We start from the raw sequence: 26,966 nt of genomic DNA on the forward strand, positions 1-26,966 counted from the left end.
TCTGAGAAGGTGGCATCCATGTCACACTGCAGTTAAAGTCCTAGAAGAGTCCTCTAGAAGCAAGTACCGTGTCTTGTTTGTCACCACGCCCCAGCACTTGGCACCTGGGCTAGCACAGAGCAGGAGCAGGAGATATATCTGGAGAGAGAACAAGCAGAGTGGGAATGCCAGCAGGAATGGGCTGGAAGATAGGGTGTGGAAGAGCTTAAAGAGTGAGGGACAGTGAAAGGGGATCGGGTGGGCTCCAGAGCAAAGCCTGCCTCCTCTCCCACATTGGCGTGGCCGGCCGTGGAACAGGCATTACATGCTCCACGCGACTGTCCCTAGAGAGAGGGCGGGCAGTGGGCACCTGCCTCAAGCTGACTTGTTCTTTCCACTTGCACCTTTGGGAAATGCGCTCAGCCCCTGCTCCCAGCTGCATCCTCTGTCCAGTGGCCTCAGCTGTGTGGAGGTGGGGCCCGCTCTTTGTCCTGCAGGGAGCAAGATTGCAGTGTCCGTCTGCTCCGGTCTGGCCCCACCCCAAGGCTGAGTACGGCCACACAGGCCAGCTCCAGAACCAGGCAGAGGGAGGACAGCAGCTGTTTGCCAGCCTGCTGGCATCAGCGGGACCAAGGCAGCTTCAGCACTGCCTGCTGGCAGTCTGATAAGGGCACTGGCCACTAACCCAGTTGGCAAGCAGTGGAGAGAGAAGAAGAAACGTCTGCTCTTCACTGCTCAGGCGTAAAAGGCGCTGTCAGTGGGTGTATTCAAGCCTGCAAGCAGCTGTAGTAGGTTGAATTGCGTCCTTCCAAAAGATGGATCCAGGTCCTGACCCCCAAGACCTGTGAGCGTGACCTTATTTGGAAATAGGATCTTTACAGATGTAATCAAGGCAAGGATCTCAAGAAGAAGGAGATGGTCCTGGATTTAGGCTGGGCCCTAATTCCAACAACTGGGAGAGAAGGGAGGGGGAGATTGAAGAGATCCAGGAAAGAAAGCCATGTGAAGACAGAGGTAGGCAGGAACTGGAGCAAGGTGGCCACAAACCATGGAACACCTGGGGCCGCTGGAAGCCGGAAAAAGCAAGGAAAGCACCTTCCCTACCGGCGGTCCAATGGGGCCTCGTCCAGCTGTGAAATGCGTTCATGTGAGAAATGAGGCAGTTCATGGCCCAGCCTATGGCCACTGGCTACTCATGTTCCCACGTTCCAAGCTAAAGGCTCCCAGGCCACCAATGGACAGTAGGCGGGGTTCCAGCAGGGGAAGAGAGGATAGAAAAGAGGAGGACTTGGGACTTCCTTCATGGTCCAATGGTTAAGAATCTGCCTTGTAATTCAGGGGATGTCAGTTCCATCCCTGGTCAGGGAACTGGGACCCCACATCTTGCACAGCAACTAGGCCAGTGCTACAACTAGAGAGTCTGTATGCTGCAACACAGGATCCCATGTGTCCAACTAAGACCTGATGCAGCTAAATAACTAATTTTTTGTTTCAAAAAGAAAGAAAGAAAGAAAGGAGGAGGATTTGGCTCAAGGACCAAAAACTACGCGGGTGTGATGCTGAAACACACAATTCCGAGTTTAATGTTTTCTGGAAGAGCACCAAGGCAGCACAAAGCAGCAGGTGGGCACCCTGCTCACCAGCAGGAACAGAAACACAGTTTTCAAAGTCTGACCAGCAGAGGGAGGGATGTGGGGACCCCAGACCCCACAGCCAGGCCCGGCGAGGGCAGAGGGATCGGTCAAGATCGGGCATTACCAGCTTGTGAGCAGGAAGCCTCCTGTCGGGCCTAGGGCCCAAGCAGGCAGGGAGACCCTGGCCCTGGGGGTTGATGTAGGGAAGTGGGGGAGGGCTGCCTGGCCAAAGTCAGCCAAGAACTAGAGCACCGATCCAGGCAGTGCCCCCACACCCCGCTCAGAGCTCTGACACCGGCGGTGGGGATATGCCCTCTTTCAGAAGCTAAGCTGTGCAGGGGCTCCGGAGACAGGCAGGGGGAACCTTCCAGTCCCTTCCAGCTCTCCCCTGCTCTGGGGCCCAGGAAAGCCCCCTGTTGCATGGTCTTGGGCTGATGGTCAAAGAGGTCCCAGGGGAGGGTCCTGGTGGGCTGACTGCTGAACCCTCTGGGGTGCAGGACTCTGAGATGGTGTATGAGCAGATTTTATTGAAAATATTGTGCAATCATGACAGCTGCTACAAAATCAAAGGCCCCTGAGCCTTCCTTAGCTGACCCGTTGGAGAAGAGGGGCAGAAAGCCCATGCCAGGGTGACAGGCATGGAAGCCCTGCCCAGGATGCCAGGGTGGGGTGTGGTGGTGGGGGGCCGGTGAACAGAGCCATGCAAGGAGGCATGGCTTGTCTGGGCTGTACTGAGCTTTGCTCCTCAGAGACCCACCTGCTACCAGGAGCCCACGGGTTCCACTGAGCAAACTGTCCCCCCAACCAGAGGCTGAAGCCGAGGACGTGGCTGTCCCTCTGAGGAGCTGACACTTGCTGCCCAGTTCGAACCCCCTCACCGTTGTGGCTCAGAAAGACCAGCTGAGCCCCTGGGCAAGGCCACAGGAATGTCCACGGGACGTGGACCTCAGTCCAGCTGTCCTCCAAGAAGGTTCGTATGTGGCCTAAAAATACTAAGCCAGTGGTTTCCTCTTTAGTGGATACCCGTCAGCATCCACTTTAGATCTTGTCTTACCAGGAGCCTTCCGCTGCCTCAAGCGGAGACGGCCCTCCTGGGAGCCAGCGGGGCTGGCCGAAAGACAAAAATAACAACTGCCTCCCTCTCTTTTCATGGCTTACTTTGCTCCTTTCACAACCTTTAGAACTGGCTTAATTATTCCCAGTAACGGGAGCAAGGGTGGCTTGCTCTGGGACACCCTGGTGCATCGTTGTCGTGGGGCACGTCTGTGGGGGGGTCTCACTCAAGGACGTGTACACAGAGGGGGACTCCCGCAGGCACACCCACCTGGTGATTGCACGTGCAGACACAGCAAGGCTTGGGACCACCCCGCCGACGTTGCTTCCCGCTCCTGTGAGGGGCGTCATGTCGAATGCCAAAGCAAGGAGGCGTGAGGGGCCTGGGAAACCTGGATGCAGGAGGGGCTGACCAGGAGTGGGTGAGGGAGGTTCCAGATGGGGGGGTTGGGGGTGTGGTCCAGAGGAGCAGGGTGGGGCACGGGGAGAAGGGGAGGTGAGCCTGTGGCGACGGAGGCTGGCAGGTGGCTAGGGCTCGTTGGCCGGCTTGACCAGGTAGCCGCTGAAGGTGATGTAGGTGTCAAACTCGTCGCTGAAGATGGCGTTCTCCCGCTCGCCCTTGAAGAGGCGCACCCACACCTCGTCCTGGTCCCGCAGCTCCAGCATCAGGCTCTGACTCTGCATGATACTGCGGTCGCTCACCTGGGCGTACAGGATCACCACCTCCTCCGCGTTCTTCATGATGTGCAGGTACGTCTCCTTCTGGTTCCAGGTGTGCACGTTGAGGCTGAAGAAGTAGATGCCGGGCACGTAGCAGTAGAATTTCCCCGTGAACATGTTGAAGTGGCTGTAGAGGTTCACGAACTCTGTGTCGAAGATCACCGTCTGGTAGTAGTCATTGCTGTGCAGGGGCTTCTTCCGGCCCACGGAGAAGGCGGCATAGTGGTTCTTGCAGCGGTCCCCGGGGGCCCCCATGGACCCTTTCTGCCCTTTGGGTCCCGCGTGGCCCCTGGCACCCACAGACCCTGTTTTGCCGTATTTGCCTTGCAGGCCCCGGTCTCCCCGGTCGCCCTTCTCACCTAAACAGGACGGGAAAACACACGGTGTCAAGCAATCTCAAGGATTATTCTGTTTTCATCTAGAAGCAATCAAAAAAAATTTTTTTCTTCCTTCTGGAAAATCCCGGCAAAGTAAAGCGTTTATCCAAAAGCAACGGGAGCAGCAGCCAGGCCCACGGCTCCCTCGGAGCAGATGAATTGCCGACACAGGGCCCCGGAGATGTAGGACTCGGGCCGCTTTGCTTCCCGGTTCCGTTGTGCTGGGCTGTGCAAGCTGATGTGCTGCTCGCAGGACCGTGACCCTGAGGCTCGCGGTGCAAATGCAGGTGGGGTGAGACCCAGAGCTGTCCTGAGGCTCCTTCTCTGGTGGCCCTGTCCCCAACCTCTCCTCTTGGAAGGGGGCCAGAGCCTCAGAAACGGAATTCCCTCCTCCCCCCTAGATGACAGCATGCCTCAGCTCGGTGCCCCAAGGGAGCCATCTGCCCCTGCCCCCTCCTCCTTCTCCCTAACTCCATCTTCTGCCCCACCCTCCGATCAGGACAGGGCAGCGCCCCCTCCGCTCCCCAGGGGAAGGTGCGCTCGGCTGGTCTCTGTGCCTGACCTTTCAGGATGGTGATGTTGATCTGCGGCACTGGGATGGCCTGGTACACGGGAGTACCAGGGTCACAGCAGCGGAGGCACCGAGAAGCAGGGCCTTCCTCGTCCTGCCTGGGGCCGTATTTTTCATGCTCTTCTTCATCCCTAAGGGAGTAAAGACATTACCATGAAAGCCAGGAGCTCTCAGAGCCAGGAACTCTTCTCTCGTCTTCAGCTAGAGGGTCTGGGCTACCTGACGCACCTGCTGTCCCTCAGATGTGCTCCTCTCTTGCTGTGCTCTGGGATCAGTCATGTCTGACTCTTTACAGCCCCATGGACTGTAGCCTGCCAGGATCCTCTGTCCATGAAATTCCCCAGGCAAGAATACTAGAATGGGGTGCCATTTCCTTCTTCAGGGCATCTTCCAGATGCAGGGATTGAACCTGTGTCTCTTCTGTCTCCTGCATTGGCAGGTGAACTCTTCACCACTAGCACCACCTGGGAAGCCACATCTCTCTCCCAGAAGTGCTGCCCTGGCTCTTGGTGAACTCTGAGATCCTCAGTGAAGTGTCAGAAAGAGCCCCTGCCCTCCGTTAACTGCAGTGACCGTCATGGAAATAACGATGACAAAAACAGCAATAATTTGAGGGCCTGGCAAGATGGAGGCTGCATGGGAGAAATCTGGCACCTCTAGGAGGGGTCTCTGGATGACAGCCCTTGAATGAACGTCGCCTTCATGTATCTAGGGCTTCCCTGGTAGCTCGGACTGTACAGAATCCATCTGCAATGCGGGAGACCTGGGTTCGATCCCTGAGTTGGGAAGATCCCCTGGAGAAGGGAAAGACTACCCACTCCAGTATTCTGGCCTGGAGAATTCCATGGACTGTATAGTCCACGGGGTTGCAAAGAGTCGGACACAACTGAGCGACTTTCACTTCATTTCAGTTCACTTAATTTGGAACTCTGACCTCCAGGATTCTAGAAGACACTATGTTAAGCTGACTCGTTTGCAAATGAGAGGGCTCAGCCAGACGTGTGGGATTCCCGGGAGCTGCAGCAGCTGGAGACTCTACTGCCCTGTTCACAACCTGACTTGGAAACGGGCTCCTGAGGATCCCGGGGAGAGCGTGGGGAGGAGGGGAGCAACTGCTCCATGCTGCCACCTCCCGGTGTCACGCTGCACTGCACTGTGCTCTCTGGCTGTTTGGTTTTGACAGCACCGTCTTGGAGGTGGCACAGTCCTCTCATCAAGCGGTCAGCCCCTTGTTTTACTCTGCTCCTATTTTCAAACCACAGAGAATCCAGGAAAAGGATCTCCATGCCCTAATTTCAGCCACCTACAAGCTCTAGGGGCTTCCCTCGTGGCTCAGTGGTAAATAATCCACCCGCCAATGCAGGAGACTCAGATTCAATCTCTGAGTGAGGAACAGCCCTGGAGTACGAAATAGCAACCCACTCCTATGGTATTCAATACCGAAAAACGGTATTCTTGCCTGGGAAATCCCATGGACAGAGGAGCCTGGCGGGCTTCAGTCCCTGTGGGGGCGCAAAAGAGTCGGACACGACTTAGCAACTAAACAACAAGTCCTAGACTCTCAGAGGAAACCCTGCCCCACCTCCCAGCAGAACTCTCCACAAAATTTCCATGAGTCGCATACATGAGAAGTGTCCCAAACTGACGGCCCTTCACTGATGCTCAGCCCTGGAGTCTTCTCTTTCCAAACCCTGTCTCCAGCAGCGGCAGCAGCATGACCACTCATCCAGAATGGGACCCTGAGCCTCATTACAGATGCTTCTCTGGCCTTGCCGCTCCATTCTGAGAATCATGCAGTCCTGAGGGGTCAGCCCAGTCCACCATCAAAGTACCTCCAGGAGCTGGGCCCTTGGCTCTCCCCACATCTGGGACCACTGGCATTTTGAATGCTCCCCTGGAATTCATCTCTCCCTTGCCAGTTCATCCCCTGCTCTGCCACCCTCCAGAATTCTTTCTAGGACACCATGAAATGCAAATCTCTCCACAACTCCCCTATAGATGAATCTCCAGAGAGATCCTTCCTCACCAGGCTCATCCCATCCTCCCATCCTCCACCCTCCAACACTGGCTCCCACTACTCAAAGGACCCGCCAGCCTTACACAATCAGACACTGGAACCGTTGCCCTTCACACGTGTTGTCCTGGCTGCCAGGCAGCTTCCCCTTCTTCTGTGCCTGGGATGCTCCCCCAGTGACCTTCAAGACCCAGTCACTTCTCCACCTAACTTTCCCCGACCCACCCACCCCCACCCACCACATCCATCTTGTGGACACACTTGTACTGCAGAGCCAACCTCACTGAAGTGGGTCGTCCGTGTCTGTGCCCCCACAGCCTTGGAGTTCCTGCAGCCCAGAGACTGTGTCATTCATGTGTGTGTCCAGTGCCTAGCGGATGGCCATATCAGTAGCAGCACTTGATTAATGTTTGTTGAATGAAAAGAAGGAGAAGAGGAAGAGGAGAAGAAAAGACAAAGGTCAAGAATGCTGTTGTGTGTGTGAAAGGGTGAGTCACTCAGTCATGTCCAACTCTGCAACCCCATGGACTGTAGTCTGCCTCTGTCCGTGGAATTCTACAGCAAGAATACTGGAGTGGGGGGCCATTCCCTTCTCCAGGGGATCTTCCCAACCCATGGATGGAACCTGGGTCTCCTGCATTGCAGGCAGAGTCTTTATAGTCTGAGCCAGCAGAAAGGCCCAGGAATGATGTTCCTTTGCCCCAAACCTATGCGAGTCCAATATATTCCAAGTCAGCCCAAAGCTGACTAGCGAAACATGCTGATGAAACTCAAAGCCAGCACTGGGTGTCTAGGACCTCTTGTTTGATGAATGACATTTCCATCAGTAATCCTAAGTGTTTTATGTATCGCTACAAAATATCCCAAAGATCCTAGAGTCTGTATATCACTGAAGGCATATGTATATGAAGTGAAGTGAAGTGAAAGTCGCTCAGTCGTGTCCAACTCTTTGCGACCCCATGGACTATACAGTCCACGGAATTCTCCAGGCCAGAATACTGGAGTGGGTAGCCTTTTCCGTCTCCAGGGGATCTTCCCAACCCAGGGATCGAACCCTGGTCTCCCGCATTGCAGGCGGATTCTTTACCAACTGAGCTATCAGGTATATGAAGACAATGCCATGAGGAAGAAATTCATAACTTTTCAAGGAAAGCCACCACTTCCCGTGTCAGTCTTCACGCATTGTCCCCACCTGGCAATGTGATCAGACAGCAGGGTGGTGGAGACCACTCTCGGTCTGGCAGCATCCCTGCCTTCTACTTCCAGGTGGTGCTTAGAATTCTAATAGATACGTTCAAAGGACAGGCAAAAATGCAAAGAAACCAAAGCCTGGGGTGGGGGGTTGGCATGTCCCTTTTTTAAGGATGTGACTGCAGAACCTCAGGCAGACCCACATTCCTCTGGGGTTGGAATGAGGCTGGGTTATCCGCAGTTGCAGATAACACGCCCGGGTCACTGAAAGGAGAAATGCTGCCTCCGTCCCCCAGCTCCTCAGCCTCAGCCTCTGCCCCTTCTCCAGTGGCCGTCAACAAGCACTCGGGGCGGGGGGGGCGGGGGGGGGGGGCGGCCCGGACTTGGCCCTTATCCCCACCACTGAGCCGGAGCTCTGGCACCCATGCCCCGCGGCCTCACCTCTCAGCGTGGTCCATCGGCGGCTCCCTGGTCCCCTCCTGCTCCTGCTGCTCCTGCTGCCCATGGGGCACTCGGCCCAGCACCAGACCGCAGGCGAAGGCCAGCAGCAGGCAGCATGCCAGCGCGAGTCCCAGCCCGCGGGAGCCCATCTTCCCGCCGAGCCCTGCTGGGGAGACACACGGAGGGTGTGGGTTGGAAGAGCCCCACCGGGAAGAACAAGCCCATGGAGCTCGCCCCAGCCACCACGCCAGGAGGTGCTTCGCTGCCGCTCCTCCTGGGAGGGTGATCACACACTCACACACTCAACACATTCACATACCTCGCTACACACTCCCCCACACACACACAAACCCCAGTGCACATTCGTGCACATACACACATACTCACACCCTCTCTCACACAGACAACACACACTCATACACAAATACACTCCACACACACTCAAGACACTCAGCACACTTGAAACACACTCAAATCCATACTCTTGTGTTCACACTTGCACACTCGACACACTCGTGAATACTCCCATGCACTCACATGTATGCACACTCAGGCACACATGCATGCCCACCCCCAACATGCACACTCTCAGCACACTCACAAACTTAATACGCACAGACTCGCACGTTCCACCCTGGAGCACCCGGCTGCCTGTGGCTGTTGAGCCTGGCTCTGCCCAGCGCCCCCATGCCTCCCAGGAAGGAGACCCTTCAACCCTGAGCTCTGCAGATGATTGTGTCTTGGCCATGTCAGGACAATGAGCAAAAAATCCCGAATGAATTTGGGGGTCCACTGTGCAGCGACCCTGGCCCAGCCAGCACCGTGGGGGCTGGTGTGCAGGAAGGTGTCAAGTTGCTCTCTGGCCACCAGGTGGCCCACCAGTGAGTGTCCTTGAGCATCTGATGTGGGGGTGGGGGGTGAGTCTGCCCAGCCCCAGAGGGCACTTATCGTCATCGAAGCCAGCTCCATGTGTCTCCAAAAAGCTCTGGACAGGACCCTCTTCGTCCAGGATTGAGATAGTCCTTCTAGAAAGAGCTGACCACTGGGGAGTTTCCCAGTGATCCCACTAGGGGGCACTGCTTGGGCTTAAAACAGACACAACATCTCACCTGTTTCTCAGTCTGAGTTACCACCCTGGCCACCCGGGGCCAGCCGTGGGGTTTACACGCGTGTGGAGTCAGGACTCACGTGCACCTCAGCTATTTCTGGCGGCTGGAAAACCTCCCATCATGGAAGGGAAGACAGTGGTCAATCCCAACCCATTTTGTTCACCAAAACATACAATTTAACATGGAAAGGGCTGACGAGGACACTAAATTGGACCCTCTGGACTGCGCAGCGAACGGGCTGAAGCTGGGGGAATAAGAACGCCCACCCCCCTTCTCAGCCAGGCTGGGGCTGGGAAACAGGCCTCATGAGGAGCAAAGCATCAGAGCAAGGAAACGGAATCAGAAGGGCCTGTCTGATTCTCTGATTCTTCTTTAATTCCTCTTTTCATGTCTAAGGGGAACGAAAATACTGAGAGCAAGTTCTGTTTTTCTTGGTAATCGTCTATCCAGGTGAATGCTCCTTTCACACGTCTTGGGCCTCCGTGGACGTACTTCACCTCCCCTGGTTCAGAGACCTCGCAGCCCGGGAGGGCACGAGCCTCTCGTTGTGCCGACTCTCAGCTTTGTTCTTCTGTGTGTTAGTGGGCTCGCTGCTTTAGTGCTGAGGACAGAATGCTCTGGCCACCCTCCCTGCTGGAGCCCCATGCCAAGTCAGGAAAACCTAGGGGAGGCAGAGGACCAGGACCCAGAGCCAAGGGAGCTGAGGCTCTCCCAATGGGTCCTCAGAAATACGATGAGATTGAGCCAGGAAGGCTGGCCTCTGCGGGAACCCCACCCCAAGCCCCCAACCCACACTTCTACCACCTCTTTAATTCTCTGCACACCCCCTCCACGTTCTCTACCTGCCAAGAGTCAGAGCCCAGAGACCTTCCCAATGACCTAGAGACTGGTTGGAACCAGGCCCCACCACTCAAAATGTTCACTACTTCACCTCCACTTCACAAAGAAAGTTTGTACTTATAAGTGTAATTCGTAAAACACATATTAAAAGGATCTCTCCTGGACTTTCCTGGTTCCCCAGCGGTGAAGAATCCACCTGCTAATGCAGGGGACACAGGTTCAATCCCTGGTCTGGGAAGATTCCCCTCGCGGCAGGGCAATGAAGCCCATGCGCCACAACACTGAGCCTGTACGCTGCAACTACTGAAGCCCACACGCCTTAGAGCCCGCGCTCCACCGACAGCCGCCCCAGGCCCGGTGCTGGGGATCGCGACAGCATTTCCCTTCATCCGTGCAACCCTATAGGTTAGGGTTCCTGCTGAGATTACTTCCTCATTAATAGGTTTTACCCCATCAAAGGCCTCAGATGGACCTGCAGTGAAGCCTTTAAGGAGACAATATTCATTCATTATTATACCAAATTTACCACTGAAGAAGGGCTTCCCTGGTGGCTCAGATGGTAAAGAATTCGCCTGTCATGCGGGAGACTTGGGTTCGAACCCTGAGTTGGGAAGATCCCCTGGAGAAGGGCATGGCAACCCACTCCAGTATTCTAGCCTGGAGAATCCCCATGGACAGAGGAGCCTGGCGGGCTACAGTCCATGGGGTCACCAAGACTCGGACACAACTGAGTGACTAAGCACCAGTGAGGAAAAAATGACATCGAAAAGTCGATTAGCCTAAGGCTGCCCAATTTTTAAGCTGTGGGGGCTGGATTTGAATTCAACAGGCTGCCTTCTGATCACATCAAAATCCTACCCAAGACCCAGCCAGGTGCTTAATATTCCTCCTGAAGGTCTCCCAGACCCTGGTGCATGACTGTGTGCTAAGTCACTTCAGTTGTGTCTGACCGTGAGACCCCATGGACTGTAGCCCCCCAGGCTCCTCTGTCCATGGGGATTCTCCAAGCAAGAATATTGAAGTGGGTTGCCATGCCCTCCTCCAGGGGATTTTCCCAACCCAGGAATCGAACCCACGTCTCTCATGTTTCCTGCATTGGCAGGTGGGTTCTTTACCGCTAGTGCCACCAGGAAAGCCCCCCAGACCCTCAGCTGCAACCAACTCCCCCTGCTCTTTGTTGTGTTTCTCATATTGTCTCATCCTGCAAAGAGTTTTTCTTGGCCGGGAAGTTTCTGCACTGCAGACCCGTGACCTCCTCTGGGCCTGGGACATGGTCTTGTTCATCTTGGACCCGCCAAGCATCCTGCAGCACCCTCTACTTGACAAATATTTGTCAGATTGAATTCTCCAAATTTGTTTATTGCCCTATTTCTGTATTTCCTCTGTTTTTCCTTGGCGCCTTGATAATTACTCTTGTTTTCCTCTTCAATGCCAAACTTGCATCACTTGAAAGGAAAAGAGGTTTTCCTTTCTTTAAACATCTTATCCCCCCTGAATTCAAAGTAATATATAATTCATTTGGGGAAAGTTGGAAAATAACAGCAAAAGGAAGGAAAGCGTTATCTTGGATTCCTTTGCCCCCAGGGTCCCTCAGCCTCGGCACCAGGGACATCTGGGCCTGGACCAGCCTTTGTTGTGGGGTGGAGGTGGGGGGAGGTGGCTGTCGTGTGCACTGCAGGATGTTTAGCAGCATCCCTAGACTCCACCCACTCGCTGCCATCAGCGCAGCCCCACCCCCAGTTGTGACAGCCGAAAACCTTCTCCAGACTTTGCCACGTGTCCCCCGGAAGGCAGGAATCCTCCCAGTTGAGAATCAGTCCTCCACCCCCGATGGAAGCACCCTTCTGCACGTTGGTATGTCTCTTTCAAAGTCTAGAAAGGGAATTTTTCTGTACCTGGGTCAGAAGAGATGGAGACCAGGATGCAGCTGGGGAAGGGGTGGTGATATCGGCAGGGGAGGAGCAGCGATGGCCCGGCAGGGTCGGAGGCGCCAGGCGGACTGACAGAGGGCAGCAGAGGTTGGAGGTTCTCCTCAAGGACCTCCTCTTTGGAGCCAAGGCAAACCCAGATTGAAACCTTTCTCTCTTCACAACTATCTTCAGAACAAATTCCCCAAGTCCCACAGCAAAGTCAGCATCATGACTATGATCATTTTACTCACTTTGGGGCAAAAAACAGTGTTGCCCAACTTCCAAAGAAACTTGGCTCTGGCCCACTTTAGTGATTTCCAGTGAAACAAAGTCCCCTGCAATGGAGGGGGCGTGCACCCCAGAAAGGTGACTCAGGAGAACATGCTGTGCTTAGCGAGGCACAGGAAGGACCTGCTATGCAGGTCCAGGAAGTGGCCCCCTGGACACCTCGGCCAAGGGTGTGTAAGCCTTCTGAATCTGGTCCTGCACGGTCCAGTCTCCTGGCTGCCTTGCGGTCAAGGCGTCTGAGGTCGTTTCCAACATGACTCAAGTTCTGGACTTGCCCATCCCAAACCCTGCAAGACACTCAGTTGCCAGATTCCATGGCAATTCCATGAACATCTTTTTCTACCACTCGCTCCCTTCAGGACCTGTGGCTCCTCTTCTCGTCTCCCTCAACACTCCCCAATCCCCCTGCAGCTTAACCTCCTCCCCTCTTCCAACAGTAGGTGGGAGGGGAAAAGGAGGAATTGGGTCCGTGGCAGGGTCTGGAGGAAGGCAGGCAGGGTGAGAACACCTCCTGGTTAATTATTTTTATCTTCCAGAGCCCCGGAATGGATGTGTGGGGAATCCTTTAAGGAGAGAATTTTCATACACAAGTTCAAGTTTCTTTATATCTGTTTAAAAATCGGTCCCATCACTTTGGGGGGCCCGCCCACTTCCAGGGTGTCAGCCAATGTTCTGATGGTGAACTCCCAGCCCTCAGGCTCCACATGTTTGCCTCGTTCCTTGTGGTCACACCCAGCTCTGTGCCCTTTGACAAAAGCATTTTATAACCATGGTTTTCCCTCTTCCCTGATCATCATCAGGTAACCAGCTGCTCTGAGAGGCGAGAGAAGCCCGGGATCTCCCTGGATTAGAAGGAATTTAGAAGACAAGTCCAAACGGCCTGTGTAGCTCAGGAATTGCCTCTCAGCAGAAAACTGAACACAGCCACGGTTTCCTGGACGCCCGTGACGTGCACAGCATCAGGCAAGAGCGTGGGGGGCAGGAACACCACTGCACATTATAAACACCCCAGAACCTCAAGGCCATCACCAGCCAGTGAAGAAGACAGATACGTGCCCAATCGCAGCTCAAGGCAGAACAGCAGATGTTGACTCAAAACGAGACATTCTGGAGGCTTCCTGGGTGGCTCAGTGGTAAAGAATCCACCTGCCAATGTAGGAGACACGGGTTCAATCCCTGATCCAGGAAGACCCCACGAGCCGCAGGGCAGCGAAGCCCGTGCACCACAACCATTGAGCCATGTGCCGCAGCTACCGAAGCCCGCGGGCCCTAGAGCCGGCGCTCCACTACAACAGGGGCCGGGCAATGAGAAGACCACGCACCACAACTAGAGACTAGCTGCCATTCTCCCCAACTAGAGAAAAGCCTGCTCAGCAACGGAGACCCAGCACAACCAAAATGAAACAAACTAAAAATAAAAAAAGATACTCGTCTACAGAAAAAGAGAGAGAGAGACATTCTAGGCCCATGCTGTGTGCACTGCAGTGGCCACTAACCACCTATGGCTATTTCATTTTAAACCAATTAAAATTAAAGAACATTCTAAGGACTTCGCTGGCAGTCCAGTGGTGAAGACTCCACACTTCCATAGCAGGAGGCAGGGATTTGATATCTGCTTGGGGAACTAAGACCCCGCATGCCGCATGGCATGGCCAAAAAGATAAAATAAATGAAAGATCATTCTAAATTCTGTTCCCAGTCACGCTAGCTGCGTTCCAGGGTCTCAGTGGCTACGGGGAGCTGGGAGCTACCATACTGGAGGGCACAGAACAGAACATTTCAATCACCGCGGAAAGCTCCATTGGGCAGCTCAGTCTTATTAACATGAAGTTGGGGGGGGGGGGGTAGGGGAGTAGGAAGAATGAGCAAACGGCAGGCCAGAAATCTGGGAGTCATTTAGATGCCTTCCTCTCACATGTCCACCACACCGGATCAGTCACCAACCCTCTTTAATATCTCCTGAAGGTCTCTGCTCCTCTGTACCAGCTGACATTTTCCAGGAGCTCTGGCCGGGTCCCAGACCTCAATTCACACTCAAGACAAATATCTTCGTCTGGCCTTCCTAGGGCCTGGATGTCAACCCCCAAATTTCACACACATCTCCTGAGAAAGCTGGGCCTAAGATAGGATGTCTTCCCACACCTAATGTCTTCTAGGTAAGAAGATGACTTGGCTCAGCATCCAATCAGAGCCTGTCTCAACGCAGCATCAACCATCCCTCAGCCCAGCAACCGGCACATCTGCTCCTGCCCCCCCAACCCCTGCCCATCTCCTCTCCACCAGAAAGGAAGCCCTGGGGCTGCCCCTCTCTGCTTCGACATCTGGCGGAAATTCTCCACTTGAGATGCTCAGAGCTCTCCAGCTGCTGCAAGAAGTCCCCTGGACTCAGATCCTGAGGTGCCCAGAAAGGAGAAAGCCCCATGTTGGGGTGTCCCCTCTGGCCCCGATGACCATCAGGATTGTCTAACACGTGGCGTCTGCTTTCCTTCCCCAGAAGCCATTCATCACACTCAATTTCCATTTACCAGGCTCCTCCAGTGATGGGCAGGAGGGAGGCAGAGTGACTTCCCCTTGATAAATGACGTTTGCTCACCAATCCCAGGAACCCAATTCATGTCTAATTTTCCCTTCTTTAATGGGGCAGCCCCAGCTGGTCTTGGGCCCTCTCTGGCTTCCTCCCAACACGCTAGAGGAAGCAGCAGTGGGGGATAGGCATCCTTTATTAAAGGAACTCCAGTCAGGTAAAGAATTTGCCTGCAAAGCAGGAACTGCAGGAGACGCAGGTTCGATCCCTGGGTTGGGAAGATAACCTGGAGGAGGGCATGGCAACCCACTCAGCATTCTTTTTGTGTGTGTGTGTGTTTTCCTTTTTCAAAAAAGTTATTTATTTATTTAATCGGAGGCTAATTACTTTACAATATTGTGGTGGTTTTTGCCATACGTTGACATGAATCAGTCACATGTGTACACATGTCCCCCGTTCCTGAACCCCCCACCCACCTCCTTCCCCACCCCATCCCTCTGGGTTGTCCCAGAGCACCGGCTTTGACCCACTCAGTATCCTTGCCTGGAGAATCCCATGGACAGAAGAGCCTGGCGGGCTACGGTCCATGAGGCAAAAAAGAGCCAGACGCAACTGAATCAACTGAGCACACACGCACGCACGTGCTGGTCAACTGGGGGTGAGCTGAGCCTTTCCCAAAAGATGGAGGCATTCTGGCACTCATCTCCCTCACCGAATCTCCCTCTTTTCTTTTTTCCAAGAAGCTGTTCTCTGGCTTAGAGGAAGAGGGTTTGGGGGTTTATTTGGTTCCCTCCAAAGCCCCAGGCCAGAAATGTCATTGGAGTCTTCCAGGGCTACTTGCTGATGAACAAGCAAGGGCTTCCTTTGCACTGACTTGGGACCAAACAGCCAAGGAAAGAGGGGCCAGGCCTCCTCCCCATCCTGAAACATCTCCATCCTCTCCTGGGGCAACTCGCTGTGCCTAGACCAGAAAGGGCTCACCTGGAGCTGAGAGCAGACACTGCCTACATCTCTGCCCAGGCCCTGCAAACCAGGAGACCACGTGGGCTGCAGGCGGCGGGCCTTCAGGGGCACCTGGCCAGCCCAGCCTCCCCAGTGCAAACAAAGATTTCCTTGACTAGAGCCCTGTCCTTAGATCACCTCCCAGCTGTGAGGCCTCGGGCGGCAGGCTTGCCCCCGCTTTGAGAACCGTGCGAGAGAGAAGAGCCACTGACAGCTCGTGCCTCGCCGGAGCCCGCGCTGCAGGTGGCCTGGCCCCCGGCCCACTGCCCCGCAGCGGTGACACCCTCGGAGGGCTGACCGCCCCCAAGACGGAGGGTGGAAGTAGCTGGGAATTCCACAACCACCGCACCATCCCTTTTACAAGCAGCACAACCGTTTTCAATTTTCTGGGACCTGAAAATCACTGCCGTGTTTTACAGCCATCTCCAGGGATGGGGCGGGGCGGGGGAAGCTTGGCAAAAGGTAGAACGTTGTCCCACATCTAGTGGCTTCTAAGTCAAGGGTGTAATTTAGCTCAGCATCCAACAGTCCCGCCGCCTCCAGATCCAGCCCAGACAGCTCTGGCGTGCGCTGGGGAGCGCCTGCCGGCGATGACCACCCGCCTTTCTGCCCCCACTCTGGCCCACCCTGCGTGACCTCCCCTTTAGAGACAGGTGTTTTCCAGACTGTGTCCTCAGCTCTCAGCCCCTCTCACTCCAAACGCTTTCTGCCCGTCTTTTCCTGTACGATGGCTTCAGCAAACAGCTCCTCAATCCTTGTCCCCAGCAGGCGTCCCTGACCACCAAGCTCTGGGCCTGCTCTCTCCAGAACAGTGGCCTCTGGCCCCTGGGGCCAGATACATGAATGACAACTAAACAAAGTGAAAATTTCCATTCTCCGTCACTCAAGCACGTCTTACACGGCTACCCTCTTGGACAGCACAGCTGGGAGGACACATCCATGGTCGCAAAGTCCTACTGGACAGGGCTGGTCTGGACCCAGGTGTCCAGCTGTCTTCAGACCAGGTCTCCTCACTCTGTTGAATGCGCGAGCCCCTGGTTAGTTCACTGTCTTCTCCCTCGGCCCCCACCAGCCCTGCTCCTACTCCTGCACATACAACTGTTCACACAGGGGCCCCAGGCTGGCACCTGGGAGACCCCTAGACCCCTGCTTTTCCTGCACCATCACCAGGCCTCCTGAAGGTCTTCTCTCCCCATCCAGGTTGCCATCACCGCTTTTCTCTCAGTCCTGCACTTGTATCGCCTCTCCTCTGCCTTCCAAACTGCTTACCAGAGGCCACTTTCAAACCTGCACATCTGAATGCCACCCTTGGCCCCAAAGGCTTCCCATGAAAATAAAGGAAATGTTTAAGCTCTTGAGTTTCACCATCTAGCTCCCGTCTCATCTCTGGCCCCTTCATCCCCATCCCTGCACCTGTATCCTTCACGCCAGTCACTTAGAGCCACCAGGAGTCCCAACACAAGTCACACCACGTCTCATTCTCCATCTCTTTCTCCTGCCACCTTCCCCGTCGCCGTGTCCTTCAGAGCCCAGCCCGATGCCACCTCCTCCAGGAAGTCTCCTCCCTTAGCATCTGGCACAGAGCGGCTCCCTTGTCTGGTCTGCTCACAGGCCAGGAGGTCCTAACACACAGGAGATGCGTCTCATTTCACACGCGTCCCAGGTCTGACTGAATTCCACGCTCCATTTCAGGCCTTCTCAAGTAACAGAGCCATCGTCCAAAGAGGACTCAAGCCAGTGTGTTCAGATCTCTAATTCGGAACTTGGGTGGTCTGTGGTGGGGGGGAAGGGAAGTGGGGAGAGTGACCAAGGACACACTAATACGTGTCGTCAGAATGCTGAATCCTGGTGTGACCAGGTAGCCATCTTTGCCTCAAATGCTCCTCTTATCAGCACTCAGAAAGCCTTTTGCTTCAAAAAAAAGAGTTACGGGCTTCCCTGGTGGTCCAGCGGTTAAGAATCTGCCTGCCAATGTAGGAGACACAGGTTCCATCCCTGGTCTGGGAAGACCCCACGTGCCACGGGGCAACTAAGCCCATGTGCCATGACTGAGCCCGCGTGCTGTAGCTACTGAAGCCGCATTCCTGGAGCCTGTGCACGATGAGAGGAGCCGCCACGAGGAGAAGCCCATGGACCCCAATGAAGAGTAGCCCCTACTCACCACAACTAGGGAGAGCCCACGAGCAGCTACAAAGATCCAAAAAGAAAAAAAATTAAAAAGAAGAATAAGAGTTGCAACCCACTGCCTCCATCAACCAAAGTTACAAGCCACCTCCAAGATCCTGCAAAAGCCGTCTAATCAAATGATGGTACGTCCACACAATGGAAAACTGAAAACAAGGTGGTTGGTCAGGGCGGCAAACTCAAGTGCCTTTAGCCATCGACCGTGGTCTTGGGTGTAATGTTATAGGGAGGGGTAGAGATTGCGACAAACCAGGAAACACATGCTCCATTTAAAGGCATTTAAATAAACAAATAAATGATGCTGGGAGGTGGGCAACTTCAGCCAGCAGCACCAAGGACTGACCTCTGTCAACAGATGAGTATTTACGGGCATGAAAAGATGTTCATAAAATGCTGATGAGTTTAAAATGCAGGTTGAAAACAAACGTACGTAAAAACACATCCACACACGCACACAGTAACTGCAGAGATCCGAAGGCCACCCACCTGGCTGCTAACAGCAATTATCTCCGGGTGATGAAAATATGGATGTTTGCCATTTTCTTATTTTAGTGTCTCTGGGGTTTTCCCCTATAATAGTCACATATTTTTTTCACATTAAGTACACATTATTTTCCACTTAGAAAAATGACAAATAAGCCCCACCCCGGGGATTGAGAGAGCATTTTGTTTATTCTGAGGAATTTGAGTCTCTGCGAGGGAAAGGAGAATGGGGGAGGGGCCTGGGGACGCCGTGGCAAGTTTGGGGCTCAAGCCAGGCTGTGTGGAATATAAATTGTCGTCGTGCTGAAGTCCCATGTTCTTTCACAAGTGTGTGCTGAGTGTCTGCTGAGCACTGGGAAGAGGGCTGGGTTCTAGCAATGTGATGGAGAAAGAAGAAGACACAGCACTCCGATCAGGCAGCAGAACCCTGGAGCTACCGTGGATACCGGTTATGCAGGAAGGAGAAGGCACCGGAGCTGGGCTAGAATCAGGCCAGCCAAAGAGAACATGTTCTCCAGGAGCAGGAGATTTGTTCTGCCTTTCACACACCAGTCACTGGTGACTCGCTCCTGAAGGAGGCTGCCTGCAGCCATCAAACAGGAGGAAATGGAGAAAAACCCGTGAGCCCATCATCAGGCATGGTCAGGCGTGTTAGTGGGCCCGTGAGCAGCCCTGTCAATTACCAGAGATTGCTTCTCACAAAGCTCTACCGCAACCACTGGTTAAGCACCTGCTGTGTGCTGGGCTCTGGGCACACGCCTTACGGAGGCTACTGCCCTTGACCCCTACAGCCACTTCGATTTCTCCAAGGAACCAATGGGCTCAGAGTCAGGGAGTCACCCACTCAGGCCCTGCTGTGGCAGATGCTACAGCTCACGTGAGACCTGGGTGTGTCTGACAGCAGAGCTCCTGCCGCTGTGCCTCAAGGGGGGCCTCCAGGAAGAAGCCAGGTAGGATGAGCTGGTTCTACCAAACCACGATCCAGCGGGCACCCCCCCCACCCCACCCCCCACCACTGCTGCCCCTGCTGGGCAGGCATCCACTTGCTTAGCTCACTCGGTTACTGAGGGAACAGCAGCAGCGGCCCCGGGCCCTGCGGAAATTATCCGCTAGCTGGATCCTTGTATCCATCCCTCCAGCAGCGCTGAGGGCCTGTCCCAGGCCCAGCACCATGCGGGCACCAGGGTATCCCTGATAATTGTCTCATCAAAGTGATATGCTAAGATCTCCTGGGGCTGTATCTTGATGCCCACCGCTGGAGCTGAACTCCTTTGGGTTTAGGTACAGAATCACCAGGAACCCCTCCCCCTCAGAATGGAAGGGTGTGGGGGCTGTGGCCCATGAATGTAGATGTTGAGGACACTGCTCTTGCAGGTTAGAGAGCAAACGGTGCATGGGTGAGGTCTGGAGGGGAAGGAAGGAGGAAGCACACAACTCCTGGGGATGGTGAACGTCCCACCCCGATCCCCATGCCCTCTGATGCTCAGAAGCAATGGGGTCTGAGGCTGAGTGCAGCTAGCAGCGGGGAATGGTGTTAGAGAATCGACGTTGGGAGACTTCCCTGGAAGTCCAGGGGCTAAGACTCTGTGCTGCTAATGCAAGGGGTGCAGGTTCGATCCCTAGTCAGGAAGCTAGGATCCTGCATGCTGCATGGAGCGGCCAAAAAAAATAATAATAATAATCGACATTGGGGATGGACTGAGTGTGCCCTGTGTCTGCCTATCCCTCAGAGGTTGCCTGGGGTCAGGTATGCGGGCCCCAGAGGAGAGGTCCCTGCAGAGAGGGAACCAGGAGAAAAATACAGTATCAGGAGGGAACAGAAGTGGAAAGGGCAAGCATCGAACTCCAGCACAGCTTCCCAGCTTCCCAGGCCTGGTTCTGCTTGCTCCATGGGGGACATTCTCAGGGTCTCTTCCTCAGGGGTCTACCCAGATTACAGAACCATGGGTCTTGTTCTCACGTGAAAGTGTGAGTCGCTTAGTCATGTCCGACTGTTTGCAACCCCATGGGCTGTAGCCCACCAGGCTACTCTGTCCAAGGGATTCTCCAGGCAAGAATACTGGAGTGGGTAGCCAGATCCTTCTCCAGGGGATCTTCCCGACCCAGGGATGGAACCCAGGTCTCTCACATTGCAGGCAGATTCTACCACGTGAGCCACCAAGGAAGCCCCTTGTTCTCATAACTATGTCTTAAATAGAGGGAGGAAGGGAACTTCCCTGGTGCTCCAGTGGTTAAGACTGTACTCTTCCATTGCAAAGGGCACGGGTTTGATCCCTGGTCAGGGAACTAAGATCCTGCATGATGCACTGTGCAGCAAAAAAAAAAAAAAGGCGGTGGGGAGAAGTGGAAGGTGGGGGATAGATGTCCTGAATGCTGGAAAACCTGAGAGCCAGGGCCACTCCGAACCCCACCCAGATCCACCCATCTCTCACCAGAACTCACTCCAGACTCTTCACAAGCAGAAAGAGCCCAAGTGTTTCCAAGCATAGCCCAGTCACCCACCCTGACCACCAGCCTCAGAACCTGCAGGCAGAGGGGCAGAGCCCAGCCCAGCCAACGTCTGGCTTGCACCCGCCCACAGCTCCACCAGGGCTGGCAGTCTTCCCAGGCGAGGCCCTTTTCCTGTGCTGGTCCCCAGGGCAGAGGGCGGCTGGTAACCAGATGTCCCCACTTGCGGAGGGGGTGCAAGGGAGGCAAAGGGTTTGGGGCCTTCCCCCAAGTGGGATCCTCCAGTGGCCAACAGCAACATCAGGCCCAGCACAAGGCAGCATGAACCTGGTGTCCACAGGCTCCCCACAGCCCCATGGCCCGGCCTGCCTGTCTGCCTCCCTTCCCATCCTGCGGCCCTGCCCCTAGCCTCCTGCCCTGCTCCGTCTCATTTCAAGGAAAATTTCTACACGAGCCAGGGGGGTGGTCAGGCAGGGAAGTGGTCAGACATGGAGGAGCAGGCAGGCCCAAAGCGCTCCTGATGGCCATCCTGAATGGGACAGGAAGCCGGGACAGAACTGCCTGTGCCGTCCACAGCTGGAGAGGGGTTCACTCCAAAGCGCCCTGGGCAGGCCGGGGACAGCTGGGTGGGCAGTGGGGGCCTCCCACGCCCATTCCGCTTTGAGCTCAGTCCTGGGAAGCAAGCGTGGGCAAGGACGAGGGGCTTCACAGGGTCTGAGAGTTGCTTCTGCCTCCAACTGCTCAGGTACTGCTCGGTTGCAGCCTTGACGAGGACCCAGGGATAAAGATGCCCCCAAAAGTCTCAAGAGCTCCCACGCCTGCTCACGGCACCAAGCCACTCTCCAAGAGGCAGGAAGATGAAGGTCAGAGGTCACAGGCCGCAGTGGCAAAAGTTTCACCATGGGCTTGGGGAGGAGGGGAAGAGCCAGTGTGCCCGCTTCTGCATGTCCGTAGTTAAGTGCAGAACTGGTCCTGCCAGGCCGGGGATGCCCAGGCAGGGCCCCAGGGTTCCTGAATCCTGGGAACCAGGGGACCGGCTCCTTGGGCTACCCCAAGAGCACGGAAGGAAGCACCTGTTCAGGCTCTGATGGTCCTTTTCCAAATCCTTCTCTATGTGAGCAGGTGGTCCCTCGCACTGTGGGAGAGGTCAGTTCAAGGAGATGTCGAGAGTCCCATCCAGGAAGCTGCCCTGTCTCATTTGACTTTATGAGAAGGCAGACTTCAGCAGGTAAAAACGGGAAGAAAATAATTAGCCTTAGCACACGTGGTAGTTAAACCACCAAGATGAAGTGTCCTGGGATGCCATCGCCCCCACTGAAGGTCGCTGGGCTCTCAGAGCAGGGGGACAAAGTTGCTTCCAAAACAACCATTTCTCTCTCTAGTGGCTGAGCAGGCAGAGTTACCTTAAGTTGTCAGCAGAATGTGGGGACCATAATAGAAGGGAAACTTTCTATTCTTCCTCTACTTTGCAAACTACCACCTCTCGCCCACGATCCTGGAGCCTCAGCCACCCCCAGCTCCGGGAACAGGGGCCCACACAAGGGTCCGGCCCGGGAAGACAAAAACCCAATGACAAGCTCACATCCAGCGCGGGCACCCAGCAGCACGACTGTATCTATGAAATTCTTTTCATCTTTGTTTTGATGGGTAAAGTTCAATGCCAGAATACTTGGTTTATGAGTCATGCTAATTACAGCTGGGGGGGGGGGGTGCGGGTGGAGGGAAGGGAGAGAGGCACCAGGAAGAACAACAGAAAGAAGCATGTTGCAAAAGAATTATGCTGTGCTGGTTGCCCTGAATGGGAGGTTACATCTCAGGAATGAGGCGGGAGTTGCCTACAGGCTTCCCGGGGCCATGTCGGCTTTCTCGGCTCCCACCTGCGAGCGTGCCCCTCGCTGGCTGGCTGCACCTGCCTCAGATGGGCAGTGGTGTCCTCTGGCTGAAAGACAGTCTATCTAAGGCCTCTAGCACCTGCATTTCTCTATCCTCCTGACCCGCTGCTCACTTTGGCATCCCAAGAGACTCAAGGTGAGAGAAGGAAGGGGGAGCAAGAGATCCAGAGGAGAGGGCCAGAGTCCCTGGGAAGCAGAACCTGGCTGTCCTGGCTCCAAAGAACTTTCTCTGTGGGCAGCTGGGAAGTGGAAATCTGCAAACTTGAGAAGCTTAGGTTTTCCAGCCTCTGTTTGGAAAGCTGCACATCCTTGAGCAAGTCATATCCCTCCTCTGGGCACAGAGATGCAGGCCTCAGGTCCTCCACCTACTGCCTCTGGGCAAGCCACAGTCTCTCTGAGCTTATCAGGGATGACAGTGCCATTGGTAGGATTGTTGAGAATCAGCATTTGCTCATTGCTTACTGTGTGGGAAACACACAAATACACACATGCGCGTGCGCTATCATCATTTATACTGCTACTATTATTGTTGGGTCATCCCTAAGCTCCTCTTAGCGCTCAGGTTAAGGAGAGTAGAGAAGGGTGGGAGAGGACAGCTCAACCCTCTGGTTCCCCATCTCCCTTTCATCTGTATGTTTCAGTCCCCCATCTCCCCTTCACCTGTATATTTCAGTCCCCCTGTGTGAACACAGTTCACCTGTGTTTCCAGCCTCTCTGGTCAGCAGGGACAGTGAGCAGGCCTCGTGGAGCATGTACTTCTTCCCCGGCCTCTCCCGGCAGCACACACAGTCAAGTGCCTCTATGTGTGACCTTGCACGTGGGGCTGTCCGCGTGCTTCCCTGAACTATAAAAAGCAAAGGCCCAGCAGCCTCTGAGGACCTCACATCCTCCCCCGGGGACCCAGGATGTAGCTGGCGGTTGAGAAAACTCAGTTTCTCAGGACACTCCCCATTTTCAAAGCTTGGAAGGAGGAAACTCCTAGTGTGCCAAACTGCCTCCGTTCTTAGAAACCAAATGAAAGAGAGAAGAGACAGGAACAAGTCACAGAGCAGTCCTCCCTCCCGAGGGGGTCAGCCTGAAGCACGTTGGGGTCCCAGGGAAGACACGGCAGCCGTGTGCGGCGGGGCCCAGGCTCACAAGACATGCATGCCCTGAACAGGTGGGCTCACACCGGTGCTACAGAGATGCCTGGCACTTGGTGCTGCACCGAGAGGCATGTGCTGTCCGGAGGCTTAAGGGCAGCTCAGTGACTCCAGCCCCAACCAGGGCCACCTTTGTGGTGCCAGCAGACCAGAGGGTCCCCGGGAAAGGGACATTATTTTTTCCTGTCCAGACTGGATCCCTTCCAGGAACACCAAAGCCATCAGATGCAGGGGCCAAAGTCAGCATTCCCTGTTCTGTATGGGTTCCAAGTTGCCCACAGGCAAGGCTGGCTCTCATGTGAGCCAGGAGCTATTGGGGCAGGGGCTCCCCACCAGGAGTAGGGGGGACTTGGGTATCATTCCTTTCCTTTTCACACCCCGAGAAGAGTGAAGCAATGTAAACATGCCACAAAAATCAAGGGAGGTCCAATCATTCCCAGGGGCTTCCCAGGTGGCTCAGTGGTAAAGAATCCGCCTGCCAATGCGAGACACGCGGGTTCCATACGTAAGTCCCGAAGATCCCCTGGAGGCGGAAATGGCAACCCACTCCAGTATTGTTGCCTGGGAAATCCAATGGACAGAGGAGCTTGGCAGGCTACAGTCCATGGGGTCGCAAAGAGTCAGACACCACTTAGGGACTAAAACAAACAAACAAAACCAGTCATTCCCAACAGCATCTGCCACGGAGCCTCCTGCTTCCTGGTCACAGAGGGAGACCACCGCCACGGCTCTCCGTGGCATCTCCACCAAGGCAGGCAGCAGCAGGAACCCGCACCGGACCCTTCCCGCAACTTGTCTTTCTGCCTCTTGGCGACAAGTGCCCCCGACCCCTCCCACCACGCTCCTCGCCCGCTGCCCGCCCCAGTCTAGGTACCGGTTCTCTGAGTATGCTGAAGCCAGAAAAAGGACCTCCGGGCCCCACTACCCTCGCCCCGCACACACACCCCGCCCACCAGGCCACCTACCGCCAACCCCCGGCGTCCGGGAGCGAGCGGGGCGCCCGCGTTCTCCCCGCGGCCTCTCTTACAGCATCTCCCAGCGGCGGAGCCTCCTCCCAGCCAGGTCGAGGGAAGACCAGACTTGTCGAAGGAGAGAGCAAGCAGGAAGGAAAAAAAAAAAAAAGAGTCCTCCGGAACAGAGGGCCCCGAAAGTTTGCGGGGGAGGGGGGTGGGAGCGGAGGTGGTGCAGGCAACAGCCGACCCCTTCCCAGCACCTGGATCGCCTGGACTCCCAGGTCTCTTTGACCAGAAGCGGAAACGCGGTTTCTCGAAAGTAGAGGAAGAGCCGAAGAAAGCGGGACAGACGTGTAAGGAGCAAATCCCGGCCAGATGTGAGCGGCCGCGGAGCCTCGAACGCTCCCAGCGCATTTTATCCAAACATCAGCCGCCGAGGATTAACTGTGTGTGTGCCCGGGGGGAGCGCCCGCGCTGCCCTCCTCCTGGCCACCCTGGGAGCCGGAGGGCTGGGAACTGGCCAGTGGGGGTGGGGCTCTGAGGGTCTGGATGTCCCTCCTGGTGTGGGGGTGGCCGGGGGTCCAGGACAAGGACGGTTGGGGACTCCCAGAGTTGCTGGGTGGCAGGGGGCTGGGCTCCGAGGCTCTCAAGGGACACTTGCAGCCACACCACCCCCATCGGTTCCCAGATGGTGGCAGACCCGAGACATCCCGCTGGGGTCCAGGGGCCACCGACAGGTTTGAGGGAATCTGTGAACCCCCAAACAGAATGCAAAGTGGCACATGTGCCCGTGAGTGTGCACACACAGGTGTTATTGGACGCTGACGGTCTAATACTTTGATCAGATTCTTAGAGGAGGCTGTGATCCAAAGGTTAAGAACCCCGGCTGGGGGTGCAGACTTTCTGGGTGACATGTGAGCCAGGGTGGGACCAGCAGGGATGTCAGCGTTTCTGTCTCTATCGGGCCTTTCATTCCTTGATATGAAAAACAGACATTTTCTCCATCTTATACAAAAGTTCTTTTGCAACAGCGTCCTTTGCCCCCCCTCCCCTTTCCCTGCATCCTGACAACTGCCCTAGGCTTCTCAAGAGCTGCCCCTGGTCAAGCCGGTCTCCATCCCCAAAGTCTGAGATAGTTCTAGCATCTTATCATATCAAGAGAAGTGAAACAATCTGTCTTGAGAAACACAACTCTGTTGTAATGATAAAATTGTGGGGGGAGGAGTTTCTCCCCGTCTCCCACGGTCTCTCCAATCTGTTTGGATGTCTTCCCTGCACTTTTTGTTTTGTGATCACTCCTCCCAGGACCTCTCCCACTGGCTCTACTCAGTCAGGAGATGTAGAGGCAAGGATGCTGGATTGGGGTGCTCGGGGCAAAGTAGAGAGACTGAGTCTCACTCTTCCTCACCTTGGAATTTCTTCTCCACCTCTGTGCTCCACATGTCTGCCTGGAAAGCTAAGATATCAAAACAAGAGGAGGAGGGGAGTGCATTTCTGACATGCACCCAGCACACCTTCTCACCAGGGCGAGCTGAGAATGGTGGCGATGGAAGAAGACAGAGAGGATCTGGGTGGTGGAGAGTCCCCGGCCATCAACTCGCTTCTGTGGGAGCAAAGGCACGAGTGACCCTGATCCTCCGTAGCCTTGGAGAATTTCAAGGACACCATGGAAAGATTAAGTAAATGCTTTTCCCCTGGAGATATGGTTTTACTTCAGCTGGCGTTAGAAGACTCAGAACTGCTCATGATCTTTGGCATGTGTCTGAGACTTGGCAATCCCTACATCCCTGGTAGCTTATCCACACAGGAAAACCCAGAGATAAGCTCGTCTTCGTTCCGTGCATAACCCGAGGACACTTCCCGGTCAACAAGACCCCAGGCCAGCACACCCACTGACCTTCCTCTAGTTGTCCTGTCCTCGAATAACCTTCAAAGCAGGGAGATGGCAGTAATTGAAGAGGCCAGTAGGCTACATCTTCATGCATCCTCTGTGGGTTCTTCCTGGACATTAGAGGATTCAGGTCTTTCTCAGAACTCCTGTGAACTGGGAACCCCCTGAGTGCAATGGGAAAGCCCTCCTTTGTCCTGCCTAGGAGACTCAGACCTGGGAAAGTCCTGGACCAATACCAGAATTCAATGTGCATGAAGTTGGGCATACAGCTTGAAAGAGAAACAGACGTGGAGATGGAAGGTTTGTTCCCTTCTTGCCTC

General features: G+C 55.0%; 1 protein-coding gene across 9 annotated transcripts; it reads right to left on the minus strand.

Annotated features, from left to right (window-relative positions):
* Positions 1 to 1,533: 1,533 nt before the first annotated feature.
* Positions 1,534 to 26,720, minus strand: C1QTNF1 (C1q and TNF related 1). Of its 9 annotated transcripts, none has more exons than XM_061144636.1 (4): positions 26,653 to 26,720; positions 7,981 to 8,143; positions 4,326 to 4,465; positions 1,534 to 3,745 (listed from the first exon to the last, which is right to left on the minus strand). In XM_061144636.1, exons 2-4 carry the CDS (start codon positions 8,127 to 8,129, stop codon positions 3,195 to 3,197), a joined length of 840 nt encoding a protein of 279 aa, XP_061000619.1. In that variant the 5' UTR covers positions 8,130 to 8,143; positions 26,653 to 26,720; the 3' UTR covers positions 1,534 to 3,194. The 9 variants fall into 9 exon arrangements, with proteins under 9 accessions (XP_061000619.1, XP_061000618.1, XP_061000617.1 ...); XM_061144635.1 differs by lacking the exon at positions 26,653 to 26,720 and adding an exon at positions 25,016 to 25,162; XM_061144634.1 differs by lacking the exon at positions 26,653 to 26,720 and adding an exon at positions 25,016 to 25,161 and having other exon boundaries at positions 7,981 to 8,146.
* Positions 26,721 to 26,966: the final 246 nt, after the last annotated feature.

Source organism: Dama dama, chromosome 5 (assembly GCF_033118175.1).
Source record: "Dama dama isolate Ldn47 chromosome 5, ASM3311817v1, whole genome shotgun sequence".
NCBI classification, from domain to species: domain Eukaryota; kingdom Metazoa; phylum Chordata; class Mammalia; order Artiodactyla; family Cervidae; genus Dama; species Dama dama.

Bases quoted from the DNA above. Each gene is read 5' to 3' on its own strand.
- C1QTNF1 (XM_061144636.1), bottom strand. From the start codon at position 8,129: ATGGGCTCCCGCGGGCTGGGACTCGCGCTGGCATGCTGCCTGCTGCTG. The intron at 4,466-7,980 runs GTGAGGCCGCGG...TTACTCCCTTAG, and splicing joins CCGATGGACCACGCTGAGAG to GGATGAAGAAGAGCATGAAA. The intron at 3,746-4,325 runs GTCAGGCACAGA...CGTCCTGTTTAG, and splicing joins CAACATCACCATCCTGAAAG to GTGAGAAGGGCGACCGGGGA.